We start from the raw sequence: 17,316 nt of genomic DNA on the forward strand, positions 1-17,316 counted from the left end.
ACTTATCCCTCCTTGTCCTATCACTGCATTTTGCTGGGTCTCTTACTATAAAGAGAGGGAGGAAAGTGCCTTCATTCTGCAATATAGATATGTTCCATGTGCTGAACAGCCAGGCAAATGAGCCACTTTTTAGAGAAATCTTACGACAGTCCCAATAGCTGTGAACTATAAGGAGAACTTACCCAAAAATGATCACAACAGCATAATACTGCCAGAAAAGTGCAGCTATCTTCACGGAGGCCCCATTTGTAGAGGACTGAGTTATACACCCGGCCCATATGCTTGTAGTGAACAGTCAAAACTAAAAAGAGTCAAAACTAGTTCTTAAAACTAAGAGGAATGACACCAATATGTTTCACCTTCCTGGCTTGTTTATTTTATATTGTGAACTGAACGTGAAAGTTCTGCTGCTGGCTGAGAACCAAGAACTAAGCAGAGCATCCCCTGACACGTGGTGGGGGCAAGGAAAGTTCCCTGAACAGAACAGAGGATGGTGCTGAGGGGGAAGGAGGCACTGGAGCCGTGTAGTCACCATGTCCTAAAAGCCAATGGGTGACTCCAGGCTATCACTGAGGCAGCCTGAGTGAGTTGCCCCCCAGCAGCTAACCCAGCAGCCTGGGGAGAAGCAGGGAGATTGGTGCCCTTGCCTGGCACACAGCACAGCAGTGAGCCCCATGCTCAGAGCCAGGCAGAGATCCCTGAGTGTGGAGAACCAACACCCTGGGGACTCCATCCATCCCATTCCCTCACTGTCACCCCTGCAAGCAATGGGATTTCTATGTGTCCTCTTCTCCTTCACCCCAGGTAACCCTTCCTGCAGCTGCTGGGTCTGCCTCAGCAGCTGGTTCTCAGACCTAAGGAATTCCTTAAACTGTAAAAGGAAGTGATAACTGCACTCTGTGATTCCCATTTCTCAGGAAACTGTGCATTAAATAAGAAAAACAAATGCATTTTTCACATGCTGAAAGTACAGTGCTTCCAAAAGCAAATAGGCAAAAGCAACCTGTAGAGATAACACACACAAAATGCTTGTACTAAACCAAAATTCTACCAAACCCAAGAAGACTGGGACACAAAGTGAAATGGTTATGCTGAACACACAAATCTTTTTAGGGACTGTTCTCAACAGCAGCTTGGAGAGCAGACAGCACCCCAGAGATCTGTGAGGATGGGGAAAACTTCAGCAAATGGATGAAAATAGGGAATTTTCTTCTCTAGTAACACCAAGCCCCTGTTTTTTGTGTATCTCATCTTGAAAACTTGGGAGTGCTTTCTGTATCAACTTTTCCTCTTAAGTTCCTTTCAGTCATCCAGGTTCCAAGCCATATAGTCTGGCTTTTCTCAACTCCTTTCCAAACATAAGTCTAAACACCTTAGTTTCGTCTGTTGCCCACAGGAAAACAGTCCTAAGTCCCCACTTAAAAAACCCAAAAAACAATAAAACTTTCAAAGAATTCATTATTTTATTTTTTTTAACTGAGGAAAATAGAAATTTATCTAAAAATGCACACATTTCCCTCCAAACTTACTTTTTTAAAATTAAGCTTGAAGAAAATGAAGCTTATACTTTACTGTCTTCCAAAGACAAGAAACTTCCAAACCACATTTAAAACTGTTTCTATCCCTGGCCTATATATTGAAGGATGTAATATTGTAGTATTGTGGGGGGGAGGTGGACTGCAAGGGGGTGATGTTACAATTGTAGCCTTATTGCTGGGGGATGTTGTCATTTGAAAGAAAAAAAACTAACCTTTTTTTTCTTCCAAAAGAAGAAGCAAAAGTTTACAGCAAAAGTTTTGGTCTGAGAAGTTTTCTGCAGATTTCAGCACACACAGCAGCTCATTGGCACAACTTCCCAGCACTTGTCTGGGAGGCAAGTTTCTGGGCACTGCCAACTCTCTGACATTTAATTTAGCTTTACTCAAATGAATCTTTATGGAAGCGCATGCACAGGGGCTAAATTAACACTGGCAAAACAGCAAATCAATACCTTTTTGCATTTAAAGGCAGTTTGCTTGCTCCATGTTCTTGATTCAACTAGTTCTGTTTCAGATTTATCAGCTTGCTTTCAAAACAGGAGCTGGGCAAATCTCCACGAACAGAGCAGCTTACTTGCAAGCTCCTTGTGAAAGAGGGAAAAGCCTGTGGCTCTGCCCTCACAGAGGGCATATCCCCTCACATGCATATTGTGGCCTTGAAAAGAGGATGAAAGTTGTAGTGAAATGAGGCAACCAGGTGCCACTAATTGCCAGGGAGTGGGCATGAGTTTGTGTCAAGCCCACCTGTGCCTGATTAGGGAGGGCCCCCACTGTGCATGAGCAGGACCAGGGGGCCAATAAAAGGTGAGGCTTGAAACACAAGCTCATGCCCACTCCCTGGCAATTAGTGGCCCCTGGTTGTCTCATTTCACTACAGAAAGTGGCAATTACTCCTCCCAGAGTGAAGGGAAACACAGAGTGAGGGGAAAAAAGTTATTAATTTTTGAAGGAGAAAAGGTTTTTAGAAGGCATACCAAGAAAACAGCTTCCTCTGTCATACAAAACTCACCCAGGACCCTGAATGTCACCACAGAGCCTCAGCACCCAGTGCAGCTTGGCAAGAAGAGACAGGAGCTGAGGGATGTGCCCATGGCAGCCACTGCTCTGATGTGTTGGGGAGCACGTGGGGAAGCAAGCCCAGGCCTGGGGCTGCCTGCAGATAGTGCTGCTGCTGTGGGGACAAAACAGAGCAAGAAGTGAGCAGGGCACTGCAGAACTGCATCGCTAGCAGTGTCACAGGGGGGATTTTTCAGCCTCCTGGTCAGAGCCACGGAACAGCACAGAAACCCAGGCTAAATACAGCATCAAAAGTTAGGGCTGATCCTTGGATAACCAAGGTGGGGGCTGGTGGAGTATTTCACTCGACACGTACCTTCCTTTCCCAGGGAAGAACACGGCTCTTGGGTTCGTGGGAAGCCCTGGAGAGCTCTGGGCTATCCTGATCTGTAGGTACAGCAGGAAATTGCCAGCACAGGAGAAATCCCACCAGACAGCTTATAAAATCAAGGACAGCAGGCTACCTGGTATAAGGCAATGATTTGTGCAGAACCAGCAAACACTTGTCTTTCAGTTTATTATATTTTATATAAGTTATGAAAGATCATTTGAAACCATCTCTTCATACAACAGCTCTCAAATAGCAGGTTGGATGCTGGGAGGTGGGTTTCTGCAGGACTACCCAGCACAGCAGTAGCCAGCATGGTGTAAAACCATGCAGAGAACCATTTTTCATCACTCATACAACCTCTTCACAAATATTTCTGGGTGCAATCAAGTAATTTTACCTTTCCACCTTCTGCTGCACAGTAATTTTTTACCTTTCCTGGCTTATATATCACTTTTGCTTGTCCCCAGATCGCACCATCAGTGAGCTCAGGAGTTGAAGCTTCTCACCAAGGCTCAGGAAGGTAATGCATGAAGACACCAGCACCTGACTTTGTCCATTGCAATATCCAGATAAAACAGATAAGCCTGTTAAAAAACACACTTTCCTACTCAGAATTACTATGCAAAATCTTTTTTTGTTTTAAGATGTAATAGGGAAAAATGCCTTCCTCAGAATATTTTAATACTACAGTCTTGAGATAAAAACATGCAGATAGAGCCTATAAAGTCAAAATTCTCCAGTTTAAGTGGGAGTCCATCTAAGCTCATGTCCTTGTCAATATTTGTATTTAACAGGAAGGCAGGACAGATGTAGTCTGCATTTACTGAACAATGTCTTGATTTGTCATCTATCACTAGCAGTTTTCACCAAGTAGAACATTTTTCAAACCTTAAGTACCAACTTTCTCTAACAGGTCCCACTACAAGCACTTCAGAGGGCTTCCCTCCTTGCTCATTCTTCTGCACATGGTTTTCCAGATTTCCTTTCCAGTTCACAAGTGCTCACCCTCTCATGAGTCAACTGAATTCCAGATCCTGCTCATCCTAAAGCCATAGGCACCCCACGGGCCACCCTCAGCTCCCTCCTTCTCTGGTGTGGCACTTGTTCTTCTCAGCCTGTCCTCAGGCTGGGGGTGGGCTGGATGCAGTGTGCTTGTCTTCCCTGGATGCCTCCTGCTAACCACTAACTTTGGTGCTGGGCAGGAGAGAAGGATGAGTCTCTGTGCTCACTGCCACAGCACCTGGATGTGCCCAGCACAGGATGGCATCGGCTGGCACACAGCACTGTGTCACACAAGTGCCAGCCCTCCTCGAGTTTATTTTGGTATTAATGCTCTCCAGTTTTCTCTCCATTGCAAGCACACGATATAAATGGTATAATTTCCCTCCTAGCCACACACATGTCCCTCTCTTCAGTCTGTGGAACTGTCCAATCTTTCTATGATTTCTTGACTGATTACCCCCTCCCCTCCAGGACCTCTCCTTAGCTCTCACCATGTGTGCAAGATTTCTGGAGTTTCTCATTAGCTGCTGTTTAATCAGCAGGCTGTCTCCTTTTTCAGTAATGAAGATACTGGCTAAGAGGTCTCTTTTCCATCTCTTGGAAAAAGCAAGATCTTTCATTCTTACTCTGTACTTTCACATTTTGTCTCTACAGTTTTTGCATCATGTTCAGCATGAGAGGCCACACTCCTCTCCTGTTAAAAATACACAAAACACATGACATCCAATTCTTTTTTGGAGCTAAATAAAAATAAAAAGCATTCACCTCTGTGTTTTTCATTTTGACCAGTTTTTCAGTTGACCTTAAAACCTCAAAAGTTGTCAACCACTTTTGTGTCTAAAACCCAAACCTGGTCACGGTTCTTTTGCTTTAACTGAGAGATGAGAGCAAGGGAGGAAGTTGAAAGATTCAGCACCTCAGATGAATAAGAAAAAAGCTGAATAATACACAACAATGCCACTTTTCTGTTATTTTATTTATATTAGTGAAGAAAAATTTATATTTCATCTTCCTGATGTGTTACAATTGCTTTCTCTGGTGGGTGGACAGTTCATACTTCTTATTTGAAGGCTAAATAATACTTCCCAATTGCATGATTAACTTCTACACTTCAAGTTCTCATATGGTATTGCTTTCTTTCCTCTGGTTATATAAAATGGTCCATTAAGTCCATGATTTTTTTTTTTTTCCAGAATCAACTGTTATTCTACTTTTTTAAGATACATTCAAATAAAAGGATACTTAAATTTACTTGCAATAAGTGCACACATACAACAGCAAAGAGAGCTGATGGCATTTTACTAAAACATTGTAAGTTCATAGAATAAATAGAAGTCTTTAAACACATGCAGTAACTGACCGATGTGTTTTTCCTTTCTCAAAAAATATCCTTAGTGTCCATAGCACTACTGCAATGACTACTTCATTCAGAAAAAAAAAGCCAAACCCACCCACCTATCTCTCATCACAAAGACTAAAAGACAGTTTCATTTATACAAGAAATTATCAGTGCTAATGATTTAGTAACAGTCTTGTACAAACAGCAATTCATGGCAATTACGTGTAGTGTGATTATGGTAACAAACAGGGAGCTTGATTTAGATCCCCCAAGAAGTGCAAGGAAAAGAAAGCTGATTTTGAACCTTCCTCCCTTCACTCCTTTCCATCCCTCCTTCCAAAAAATAAAGGTTCCCAGCTCAGCTCTAAAAACAAGCTCCCTCCAGTCTGCTCCAGTCCCAGGATTCTTCAGTTCTTTCTACAAGCACTCAGTAGAAGTTTGGGAGAAAAACTGGAAGAAAATGGCAATATAAATTAGGATCACCTGGCTGTAACTAAAGGTTGTGTGAGGTTCTCTCTTTTCTGAAAAAGTGGGGGCTACACCTTTGGTATTAGGAGGTGTTTTTTCAGTTTAAAATCACCACAGGATAAAGCATTTCCCATATTTTTACCCCTGCTAAGGTTCAACTTGGGATGAAAAAGGTTTCTCTGAAAGAAAAAAAAAATAGAAAATGGGTGGGGAATATCCTCACCCTGTTTGCAAGGCCACAGTCCTCAACATGCATGAAAACTAAAGAGCAGCATGAGGATTGCAAGTTGCACTTTCCAGCTTGTACCATTCCCTTACTAAATGTTTTTGTGGTTCTCTGCTGAGGTTTCAAGGATGCACCTTTTCCTAACACTGTTTTTGCTACGTGCTCTTTTATAATGTTATCTGTCAATCTGTGCCACAACTTTGATTTCTAGGAAGTCACTGCCACATTTATTTTATCTCAGGAGCTGTGAAAACTGTTCTCTTTGGGGGCAGTAACAAAGCGTGTGTCAGTGACAGCAACACATAGGAAAGCATTTTCCCTTCCACAATCCAGTGCAGCACTGAAAAGAAAAAACAGGACAAAAAAACAAACAAAAACTAAGAAAAAAAGAAAAACGTCTCACAGAGTGTAAATGTGCCAAATGAAACAGTGGTGGCAGGAATATATAGGAACATTCCAGGTACCCAGTGGGCCTGCTGATCTCAACACAGTCTTACTTCAAGTTTATCATCTCCAGGAGGAGAATAAAGAACAGAGCAAAAGAAATAAAAACTAAAAAAAAAAAATTAATCCATTCAGGCATAGTAGCCAGGCACTCCATTAACTCCGCTCTACTCATCTACAAAAGCAAAATTTAAACTGCCACATATTAAACTGAGTGTTGTTTTTTTTCATCATTTAACGAAGCACAAATGCTCCCATGCTTCAAGTGATGTAATGCAAGGGCTCACAAAAAACATTCAATAGTTTTCCATGCACCTTCGACTCAAGTTAGGATAGCTACAGAATTCATGTTTTCCTAGTCAAGTTGGTTTTGCTCAGTGCATCTTAAAAAAAAAAAACAAAAAAAAAACCTCTTCAGAGGTTAGCAAGTTAACCTTAATACAGCAATCATAACATAGAGCCTTTTGCACTCAGCTGAACAGTAAAATAACCCAATTAGTTACAATAGATCTGGTACATATTTACACATTTTATACAAAGTTTACACATTTCTCCCATTAGGCACGAAGTTGATTTGTCAAACTCAAGAGGCAATGAAGGGGTGGTGGGGAAAGGAAAAGAGGATCGGAGAAAGGATCTGAGTATTTTTATTTAAAAAGACAAGCTGTAAAAATAAAGTCCTTCATCGTAAGCTAGTTTGCTTCGGGAGCTTGGTTCCCATCAGAATCCCCGAAGTGAGAGAAGTTGGGCCTTTCATCTGCATGCTGGACCCCACCATGGTGGGGAAGCTCCGATTCCTTCGGATGCCAGTGTTCAGCTGGATGCTCCCGATGGCACTTGTCACAGCAGGGCAGCCCAAAGGGAGACCATCTGGTGCCAGGCCTCCAGGCACAAGGGCTCTCACTGGTCCTTGTGCCCCACAGAGAAGAGGTCCACGGTCATCAGTTAAAGGAGGAGATGACATTTGCCCTGAATTCACAACTTTGGCGATACCAAACCTCTTGACTTTGTCCACAAGATTAAGGTTGGAAACAGACACGTCAGTCTGACTCTCGCTATTCCTGATGTTCTTTTTATTCCTCACCTCCTTCAGGATAGAACTAGCAGGCTTCGAAGCCAGGAAGTTGTCATAAGGTGGGCTGGTGCACTTGAACTCAAAAGATGGAGGGGAGGAAGAAGGTGTCTGCATAGGTGAGTTTGGTGGGGTGGACGGAATGATCGCCATTTTAGGGGAGTATGTGTTCAGGAGGGTGCTTCTGCTGGCTCTGTCCCAGCTCTGTGGATTGTACACTGCTGCTGAGATGCCCCTTTCCTTCAGCAGCCATACCAGCCCCAGAGAGGTGCTCATCGTTGTCGTAGATTCCCGGAGATTAGTGAAGGATTCGGCCAGACTCAGACGCCGAGGGGTACAGGGAGTAGCCACCGGGGTGCCTTTCAAATTGCCAGTGCTGCCACAAGCTGGAGTAGGTGCTGCGTTAAGGCTGAAAGCAAAGGAGCAGGAAAATCATTCTTTCCACCAAGGGATTAAAACCTATTGCAACCAAGATTTTTAATCCTGAAAGACCCTTTTATCTATCTTGAAAGAGCACGGGAAACTGATTCCCAGCTCCTTGCAAAGACGATGGCAAGTGCAAAAATGTTCTCTGTGACAAAATGCACCTCTCCATTTGCATACTTCACCACCCAGACTCAGGACATCAGTTCATTCCTCAACAGTTCAACATTTCTTCTGATAAACTATTAAACTGACACATTTGTGATCAACACTCTCAGCTTTATTTCCTGATCTATTGGCTGTCACAGCTCTCAGTTGCTTCCATGAGACAAGGAAACAGAGGGACTTGACCAATGGTATAAGCAAGACAGACTTACTTTTTAATTTCACTTCTAGGAACACAGAACTGCTCATCCTTCTAGTACTGCTGGTTCATAGCAGAGACAGCAGCAAGGGAGGAGGGGAACATATTTACTATAGAAGCATTTCTAGCAAAGCTGCTGGCAAGCTGGAATTATCACCAACATGCACTTCTGTAGGGTCAAATCCTTCCTCCCTTCTTATACGGAATTTGCTTTCATTTAAAAGGAAAGGGATGTGAGATCTGGCTTTCAATGGGGTGAAAAATCACCAAAAGCTTTGAGAAAAATATAGTCAGCATCTTGGTTGTAAATTGGCCAATGGGCAACTGTTATCTCAGCAGCCAACCAAGCATGACAAAGAGCCACTCTACTGTTAATTTGGTAAAACATTAATTTCTATAGGTTGAAACATGGCTAAATTGTTCCCCAATACCAGCTCTTTTTTCTCAAAACAATCAATGTACAGGCAGAGGAAAAGTAGTAATAGGGAATAATCTGCATATTTAGAACAAGTGACAGACACTGCATACTTAAGTTTTGTGCTTAGTGTGTTTTGTTTTCTTAAGCACACTACACTTGTAGTTATAAAGGGATGGGATTTCTTGAGGCTTATCAGATAGTATTCACTCCTATCCCCATAAACTGACCATCTGAATGAACACAGGCTGAAGGCAGCATCTATTTCCAAAGACTTACTAACACAAATCCCCTGTGCCACAGTATGAGATGTCATCAGCACTGAGGCTTGAGTGCTTCTGGTACTATATAGTGCCATCCTTAAAAACTTGTTCCTTATAGATCAGGTTAGCCACAGTCTATTTACCTATAGATAATTCCCAATCAAAGTTTATGGCAGTTCAAGATTCACCAATCAATGAATAAGTCATGTTTCTTTTATTCCAGAAACAACACACGTGGGATATCCACAACACAACAGATTCATCTCTATTTGGGAGAATCCCAGGGATTCCATGCACTTTTAAATAAAAGGTTTTCAACTATTTCTAACTAAACTTAAATGATGTTTTTTGCCACAAGTGCAAACAAGTAAATTCCACGGTGATATATACTAGGCAAGGATTCATTCCCTCTAATGGCACTTAAAGGGTGCTGAAGAACACACCACTTGATATCAACAGAGAATTCATTGACCTGAGAGCTCACCACTGTTTAAAACAAGGAAAGCTTCCCCTTCATCTTGCCAGGTAAGCAAGTAGAAGATAGTCAGTAAAGAGTCAGACAAAATCCAAAGTCAATGCAAGATAGTGGGAAAAATAAGCAGCTGGGAGGGGAAGGAATAGAGGAAAGAACAGGATCTTCCCTTTGAAGCAGAGCCACACTTGGATCAGCTCAGATGGTCAACATGCAACTTTAACTTAGCTTGGGTTCTCAGTACCAAGAAATGCATCAAATAGCCACACTGAGACAATCTGATTGGATTCCAGGTGCAGAGAAACCCCAACAAGAGTGAGTTGCATTCTTTTTTGCCCATATAGACAAAAAAGGCTATATGATGTCCTGACTGGCAAGTCTCTTTTCACCTTACATTAATGAACTCCGGGTAGCCAACACTACTGTGAATGACAGGTTAGACATCCTGGAGTGTTTTGTTCTGAGACACTGTTTCTGATGAGCTTAGAACTTCATATAATTATATATAGCAATCAGCTGACATGACTAAATGTAATACTACAAACTCCAGTCCACTCATCTTGAAAAAGTCACCAATACTTTAAGGCACTCCTTAATTAAGGGAATATTAGCCTGATACCGTATGAAGTCTCAAGTCCTGTCTCCACAATTAAATAGGATCAGATCAACATGATCTCTACAGTGATTTGGAACTGAACCAACTTCTACCGTAATAAACTGAAACTGCCAAAGGATTTTTTACCCTGGAGCTACGATTCAACAAGAAGAATCTCACACATTCCTACTTAACTGTGGAGAAGCACATGTTTGAGAAAACTGGTATTAAGAATGGTGTAATTCTAAAAGCAGCCTTGCTAAGTGTCTCTGGAATTGGTGTTCTTGCACCCCCCTGTGTGCTGTGGCTGACAGTGCCTGTAGGAGGGGAGAAGGACTCCTCACAGCAGAACCAAGGAAACAACCCAGCCCCATTGCAGCACACACACACTCTTTGAAGGCAAGGCTGAGTGGAAAGGAGAAGTCAGCTCACAATTCTTTGAAGTATCAATTAAAGCTGGGCCTTCATAGCTCTGATTCCAGTTCATGGTGGAACTAAAGAGCAGTGACAGCCACTGTGATATATCTCTCACACTGGCTGAACACAGAAGTACAGAAGAAGTCTTGACAAGCAAAAAGAAAAGAAAGAGAACTTACTGCATGAACTGACTTTTTACAGGGTACAACCAAGTACATTCTGGAAACCCAGAGATAGGGTGTTAATTATCAGGCTTCTAAGATGTCCTGGTCACCAGAGAAAAACTACAGCACTGCAATGACTTATTAACTCACACAGTTAATTTCATTCTTTCCAGCCTCAGATTTCAGTTGCACAGATATTTAGATGAGTATTTCTACTAATTTGTCACCACAGGTAGACACTACAAGTGCAATTAAAAGCAGCACATTCCTGCAAGAAAGCAGTTGTTATGGAGGTGTTGCTTTTAAAATTTGTTTCATCATTTAGGTACTGCTTTAACTGGGAAACCTTTTCTCCATCACACTGACCACTGCTGCAGAGCAGCTTTGACCCCACTACAGAAACAGACTCAAAGTACTCTCAGCAACTCAGCCCAGTGACATTTTTCAGGTTAGATTGAGAAAAGAAACAAATAAGTGAGCATCTCATTTAAGGTAGATGAAATTTAGTCAGGTTAGGGCATCACCTGGGTTAGAGACTAGGTTAAAACACAACCAGGTAGATAATTACCAAAACTCCTTGGTTAGCTGGTGCCACACACACTAGCATTCCTTGCACATGACCCTGCCAACACAGACACTGCTGGCAGCGTTGCTCACCCCCTGACACGCTGGGTCACAGTGTCTGCCCTATACCTCCTCTCACCATAACGTGACATAATGCAGTTTCCTCGTCCTCCTCACATGACCTGTGAAGAATCATTTACAGTTGGTGAGGAGAAGGTCCTTAAGTATTTTTGCCGAAAATATCATACTGGTAATTTTGCTCTTTTTTCCTCCTAAATGAATGATGAAAATCAGCGTAACTAAGGCACCTGAAAATGTACCAAATTCAGCTGTCAGTTATGGCCGACTTGCTGGATTTAGTAATCAGTGTAATCAAGGAGTTTATTAGGACCACGATTAACAGCAATTCATCAATTGTGAGAAACCTAAAATAGAAGTGCAGCCATATAAAAGGATCTCTTCAGTAAAAGTGTTGAAGGGAGAGAAAGACAGAAAAGAGAAAAGAAAAGACATCCAGGCCACAATTAACTAACTTTGAAAGGGAAGCAGAAAAGTTACATTCAATCATTATCCACTTCCTTTCCACCTCACTGGTTTTCATATTTATTACCCTTACTTTTCATGTGTTCCTTAGGTAATCAGTGTCCATCTCATGTCAAAACAAGTCTAGACACATCATTTCTGCATGGAGAACTACACAATGGACATTGCCACAAAGGAGCTGGAAGGGGCAGAGAAAGTGATGAGGCACTCTCCTTCTAAACAGAAAAAGGCATTCTTCAAACACCAGTTTGCAAAGGGAGGTTTGCTAAGTTCCCTCTTTAGATATGCAATTCACTCAGCCTCCCTGGTTCTCAGATCTTCACCTTCTATAAGGCTATAGAATTGTCTTTTACCTATACATACCAATTGCTATAAAAAGCCAGTTCATTAGTTTCAGTATAGCAACTACAAACCCATTTCCAACAATTACACCAAGGAACAAAGTAGAAAGCTATCTGGTTTTGATTAAGGTGTATTTCCTCCTGCATTTCTCATGTACCTCCTGGATTTCATTACCTGCACATCCTTTTGTCTTGTTCTCCCAAAATTTAGATTTTTCCTCACCAGCAAAATCTCTCTTCTTTTTTGAGAGCCCATATTCTGTGCATTCACACCTGACAACTACAACTAGTTTGGGATCAAAGGTAGTCAGGCTTGGACGTTGGGAGTCAGCTTACTTATGCCTGATCCTGCAATATTTTAACTAGAGACAACAAAATTTAAGATATTTTGGTTGGCTTTCTTAGACATTATATCTACCTCTCAAGTAAAATCAGGTTGAGGAAACTCAGAATGGGAAGAATAATTTAAGAGTGTGTTGTACTTCACCAATGTGGCTAATGCTTTTGCTTATGCCATGAAACTGCATTTCACCACAGAGAAAACTGAGAGAGCTGAAGGCTGTGCCATCAGGGGTAACCCTTACCTTGGTGTGACTCGTGTGAGCTCATCGGAAGGGTGCAGGATGCGGCAGGTGGTGAAGGTGAAGGTGGAGTTGGTTTGTGACATGCACTTCCCAGGATGAGGTACTAAATTAAAAAAAAGCAAATTCTTTGCATTTTACACAGAAAAGGGGAAAACCAAACTTCTGTGTGCTAAGACAGATGCAAAAAGTGATGAGGTACCTCGGATGGGATCAATGCAAGAGAAGTGAAATACACAAGTGCCACAGTGTTCTAACAGACACTAGTTCTCCAAAACAACCACATCTAGGACTCCAAGGCCAGTGCTAAAAGGGTCTGCTGAAACCTCCCCATGACCACTAACACTGCAGGTACATTTTACTCAAACCAAATTTAGGCAAGGCAATGCTTGAAATCCTAGCCCTCATCTAAATTAACAACTTGCATCAGTGGAAACTACATGCAGAATTTTCTAGAACCAGCTCAGGAGCACTATACTTTTGTGCATTTCAGCTTTCAGACTGATCCACAAAGAGGTATCCTCATTACTTCTCAGTAATGGATCCAGCTTGCTAATGCTACAGGAATATAGATTGTTGAGTCAGGGAGGGGATGAACATGTATTACAGTTTCTCTGTCCCTGACTCTTCACATTCACAGTAAGGGAAGTGGCAGTTTTTTGGATCCACTACTGTACATCTGTGACATTTCTTTTGTGCAGGTGTTCAGGTTCTTTAAGAATGTATGTCCTCAGCTGCACCATATAGCAGTTTTTTAATACCTGTAAAAAGCATAGTAAATAATTTTTCCCACAAATGTGGCTATAAAGATAGTGTTCTGTCAGTGTACCAGTAATCTGGGAAAGAAGCATTACAGGTCAATTTTAAAAAAATGCAGGACTTGGGCAAATTTCCTTCTTTGTAGAGCTACTTCTCTGTATATATTAACCTGCTGTATAATGCAGCTGTGGCCAGTGCAAAATAAGTACAAAATTTAAGAGCCATGCATCTGGAAAGCTCATTGAAAAACACCCAGAGTTCAACATTACATCAAAGTTATCATGATTGCATAGGTTCCCTTAATTAGTAACCAACCTTGGAGGTGGCAGAAAGACATGCACAATAAGAACTGTGTAAAACCAGCTCCCTCCCTCTCAGTCCTGCCCAACCCTCTGAGCCAATGCCTGATTAAGCCACATTTTAATACCACCACAGTACACAACTATTCAACACATTGCCAAGGACAGACAGACCAAGGGGACCAGACACCATTCTGAAGTTCCAGAGATGCATAGCAGAAGCAAAGCAGGTTTTAATTGTGGCTGTGTTCCCTTTTTCATATGTAGAGTATCACAGCTCCAAAACAGTGTGTGCAGTTAGGTAGCTCTAAGTTAAAATATAAGCAGTGTGTGAAGTGTAGAGCATGGGGAGTGTGAACAGTGGAAGCAGAACTGGCTAAGCAAACGATGTGAGGTCGCTTCTACTTAGCACTGGAATGTAGTGCTGGACATCAGAGAAGGGTATGTCTCAAAACCCACTGGAGTGGGTTAATACACTCAAATGTTAGCACAACATAACATAACAAGAAGCTCTACTTCACCTCCAGAGATGGTAACTATGACGCTTCAGGAATCCAGTTGCTTTAGAGATTAGTGAGAGCACTATAAAAGCTATTACAAGGGAGCACAGCCTAGCAATCATGATTTTCTCCATAGTGTAGAGAGTTAAAAGAAAATCTGGAGAAAAGAGCTCAAATAACTGGACATTAAAAGATTGGTTACTTAGAGAAAACAAAGGACTCCAACATAAATCAAGTAGAAACGAAGCAATTATCCCTGGATGATGAATAGAGAACAGAATAAAGCAATGCTGATTTGATTGCAAGCTCAACCCAAAGCACACAGCGCTAATACAGTAAGTGCATTTTTTCCATTTGTAATATCCATTGGGCATCCCCTCAGATTGGAAACAGGCACACTGAAGATATGTAGCTGCATTAGTAAAAGCAAGACTCATTGTTATGAATGAGTCAGAGATAGGAGAAGGCTGCTAAAAGTAGAGAAATCATTGACTCTAACAAGAGGAAACAAATCAACCGTATGTAAAAAATGAACCAATTTCCAAGGATGTATTCCACCCTCAAATACCACTAAGAAAGTCCTGTACCAGCTTCATCATCCATCAGTCAACAATGGGGTGTATCATATTGCTGTAGCATTTTCCATCCTTTGGACACAATACAAAGAGAGTCAGAACCTGTTGCTGTAAATGAACAAAGTTTATAAAATAGAAACAAAGTTATTAATTCCTAACTTAGTAATTTTACATAAGAATGGCCATCTCCTGAGTTGGTATAAATTTGAGAGGATTATGATAGGAGAGACTTATGTTTATTTGTACATGCAGTGAAGTGTTACTTTAAACTGAAACATCTCCATGTGACTGGCTGAAACCAAGTGTTTTATTTATACCCTCATTTTCAAAGAAATAGATGACTAACAATGAGGCTTCTTCTCTGTATGAAAAAAACTGTTCATAATTCAGTGTTTACCAAAATTTACAGAAACATCATATAATTTTATACATCAGAAAACCATAATTAAAAGTGTATGTGCATTTTCCCACTAAATGAAAATTCAAGCTAAATGTAGACTGCTGTTTTGTCTCTCAATAATTAATGAATCTTTACCTCATTAAGCTTTCTCAAAAAATTCTTAGAATTTCAGAAATAAGCAAAACATCAGAGCTGAGGCCCCTCCTGCGTAAGGACAAACACTGATAAAGACATCTCTTAAACTACTGCAAAAGGCAAGTACCAGTCAAACTGAGTGCAGAGAGCTCCATCTTCTGGTGACACAGAGCCTTCCCCACTCAAAACACAAAGCTGATTTTTGTCAGATCCATCTGGAGTATTCAGAGCTTATTCAGTAGGCATGTCAGCAAAAGGCAGGCATTTAGGAAACAACTTTCTGCTCAGGGAAGCCTCAAAAACTTCTTATAACCTGGATTTTCAAGCAGCTCATGCAGAGAGAGGCACAAGGTTACAGAAGGTAAACTACTGGCCTACCCCATCCACAAAAACACATCAAGACAAATGGAGTGTGAGGACCAACTGCAAGAGGTAGCTGTGCTAAAACACCTTTATCTTATGTACCATTGGTTCCAAACTCAAATTCACATTCACCTGTGCATGCTATGAAAATACATATTTTGGCAAATACAGATTTATGGAAAAATAGAAAAAAAAAATCCAAAATCTTCAGAACGTGACCTGTATCCAGAATGTCACATAGGTAAGGTTTTAGTCCAGCTCTAAAGCAAGCCACTCTGCTCGTTATTTCTTTCTCATGATTTAAAAAAAAAAAAAGGAGGAAACCTGGTTCAATGCTTTTTTGGCAGAGAGAGCAGTGGAATTTGGACATCTCAAATGATACCCAGTGCCAGCTGTACTGAAAACTACTACCTGACAGAAAAGGGAGAATACAGGGTATGCTGGAGCTGATGTGTGGGTTAACCACCAAAATAAAATGGAGAGGGGTGATAAACACTACAGGTGTAAAAATGTGAGCACAGTATTCTACTGAAGGAGTTTAGGTGCCTTCAGAGGTTCTTCAGAAAACACTAGTTTCAGAGGCAACCATGAATGCTCAAGGTCTCCAAAAATCCATACAACTATGCCATTTATTTTGCCTTTGTAGAAAGCAGATGATGAAAAACTGAACCTAGGCAGGTATTCTTTGGACAGTATTTTCTTAGCATTCTTCTGGATGAGGTCTTCTACTCACATGTTTATTACCATGGAGCACAGATGTAAAAAGACTGCAATGTATTTAATGTGGCTTCAACATGATTTTATGCAAGCTACTTAAAATTCCAGCACAGACAGCACACACTGAGAGATATTCTTGAAGAAATAATTACTATGAAATATTAATGTCATTTGAAAATAAAATATATTTAAATATTCATCAATATCTTAAGAGTTCTAAGAAGACTTACAGAGTGTATTGCTTTTCTGTACAATGGTAACCTCTTAAAAGCATGTATAATAATGCTGCTAAAACCAGCTTCGACGTAAGACATTCATTATGTGTTTTCGGGATTTCAGGCAACTATTTGGAAAGACCTCCATGGCCTGAACACCAAGTACATAAGGGCTGATCCCATAATCCTGTGTTCATGTCTGTTCAAAGCCATCCCAAAGTCAGTGGGATTAACCAACACAAGTAGTGGAAAACCAGTTTGTGCATCCAAAACAAGCATGCAATTGAGCACATAGTGAATCAACATTCACAACGTTATTAAGTGCTTTGAATGGCTTGGGGTTTTTTGTTTACAGGAAACCTGTAAGGCAATGAATTAAAACCAAAATGAAACAAAATAAACCAACACAACCTCACCCCAAAACAGACTCTGTACTGTTCTGAAATATACCACAGTTTCATTCAAAGAATAAAAATAAATATATTTGATGTTACTAAAAATTTGCTCTGCAAAAAAAAAAAGAAAAAATTACTTTTCCTAGATGCTCTTAACAATTATGTGTCCTGTATCTTCTTAACCATTCCAATTATGCTGAGAGTCTTCTACAAATTTCAAACTCTTATTAAGCTGGAACTGCGATTCTAGAATTTACAACCCTCCATAAAATTACTGAGCCTACATGCAGTATGTAGCTATGACAGACCAACATATACATGAGTATTAATTTCTTCTGAA

General features: G+C 41.0%; 1 protein-coding gene across 6 annotated transcripts in view; it reads right to left on the reverse strand.

The window, feature by feature from the left end:
* Positions 1–4,882: 4,882 nt before the first annotated feature.
* The window catches only part of TRAK1 (trafficking kinesin protein 1), a 134,698-nt gene continuing 122,264 nt past the window's right edge, over positions 4,883–17,316 (reverse strand). For 5 of the 6 annotated variants that reach the window (XM_030444195.1, XM_030444196.1, XM_030444193.1 and 2 more), the window contains 2 exons: positions 12,622–12,724; positions 4,883–7,885 (listed from right to left, as the gene is read on the reverse strand). In XM_030444195.1, coding sequence (XP_030300055.1) covers positions 7,087–7,885; positions 12,622–12,724 — 902 coding nt within the window. In that variant the 3' untranslated portion in view covers positions 4,883–7,086. Of the gene's footprint in view, positions 7,886–11,246; positions 11,336–12,621; positions 12,725–17,316 lie in introns of all 6 variants that reach the window. The other variant, XM_030444197.1, reaches the window with a different exon arrangement.

This window comes from Calypte anna, chromosome 2 (assembly GCF_003957555.1).
Source record: "Calypte anna isolate BGI_N300 chromosome 2, bCalAnn1_v1.p, whole genome shotgun sequence".
Lineage (NCBI taxonomy): Eukaryota > Metazoa > Chordata > Aves > Apodiformes > Trochilidae > Calypte > Calypte anna.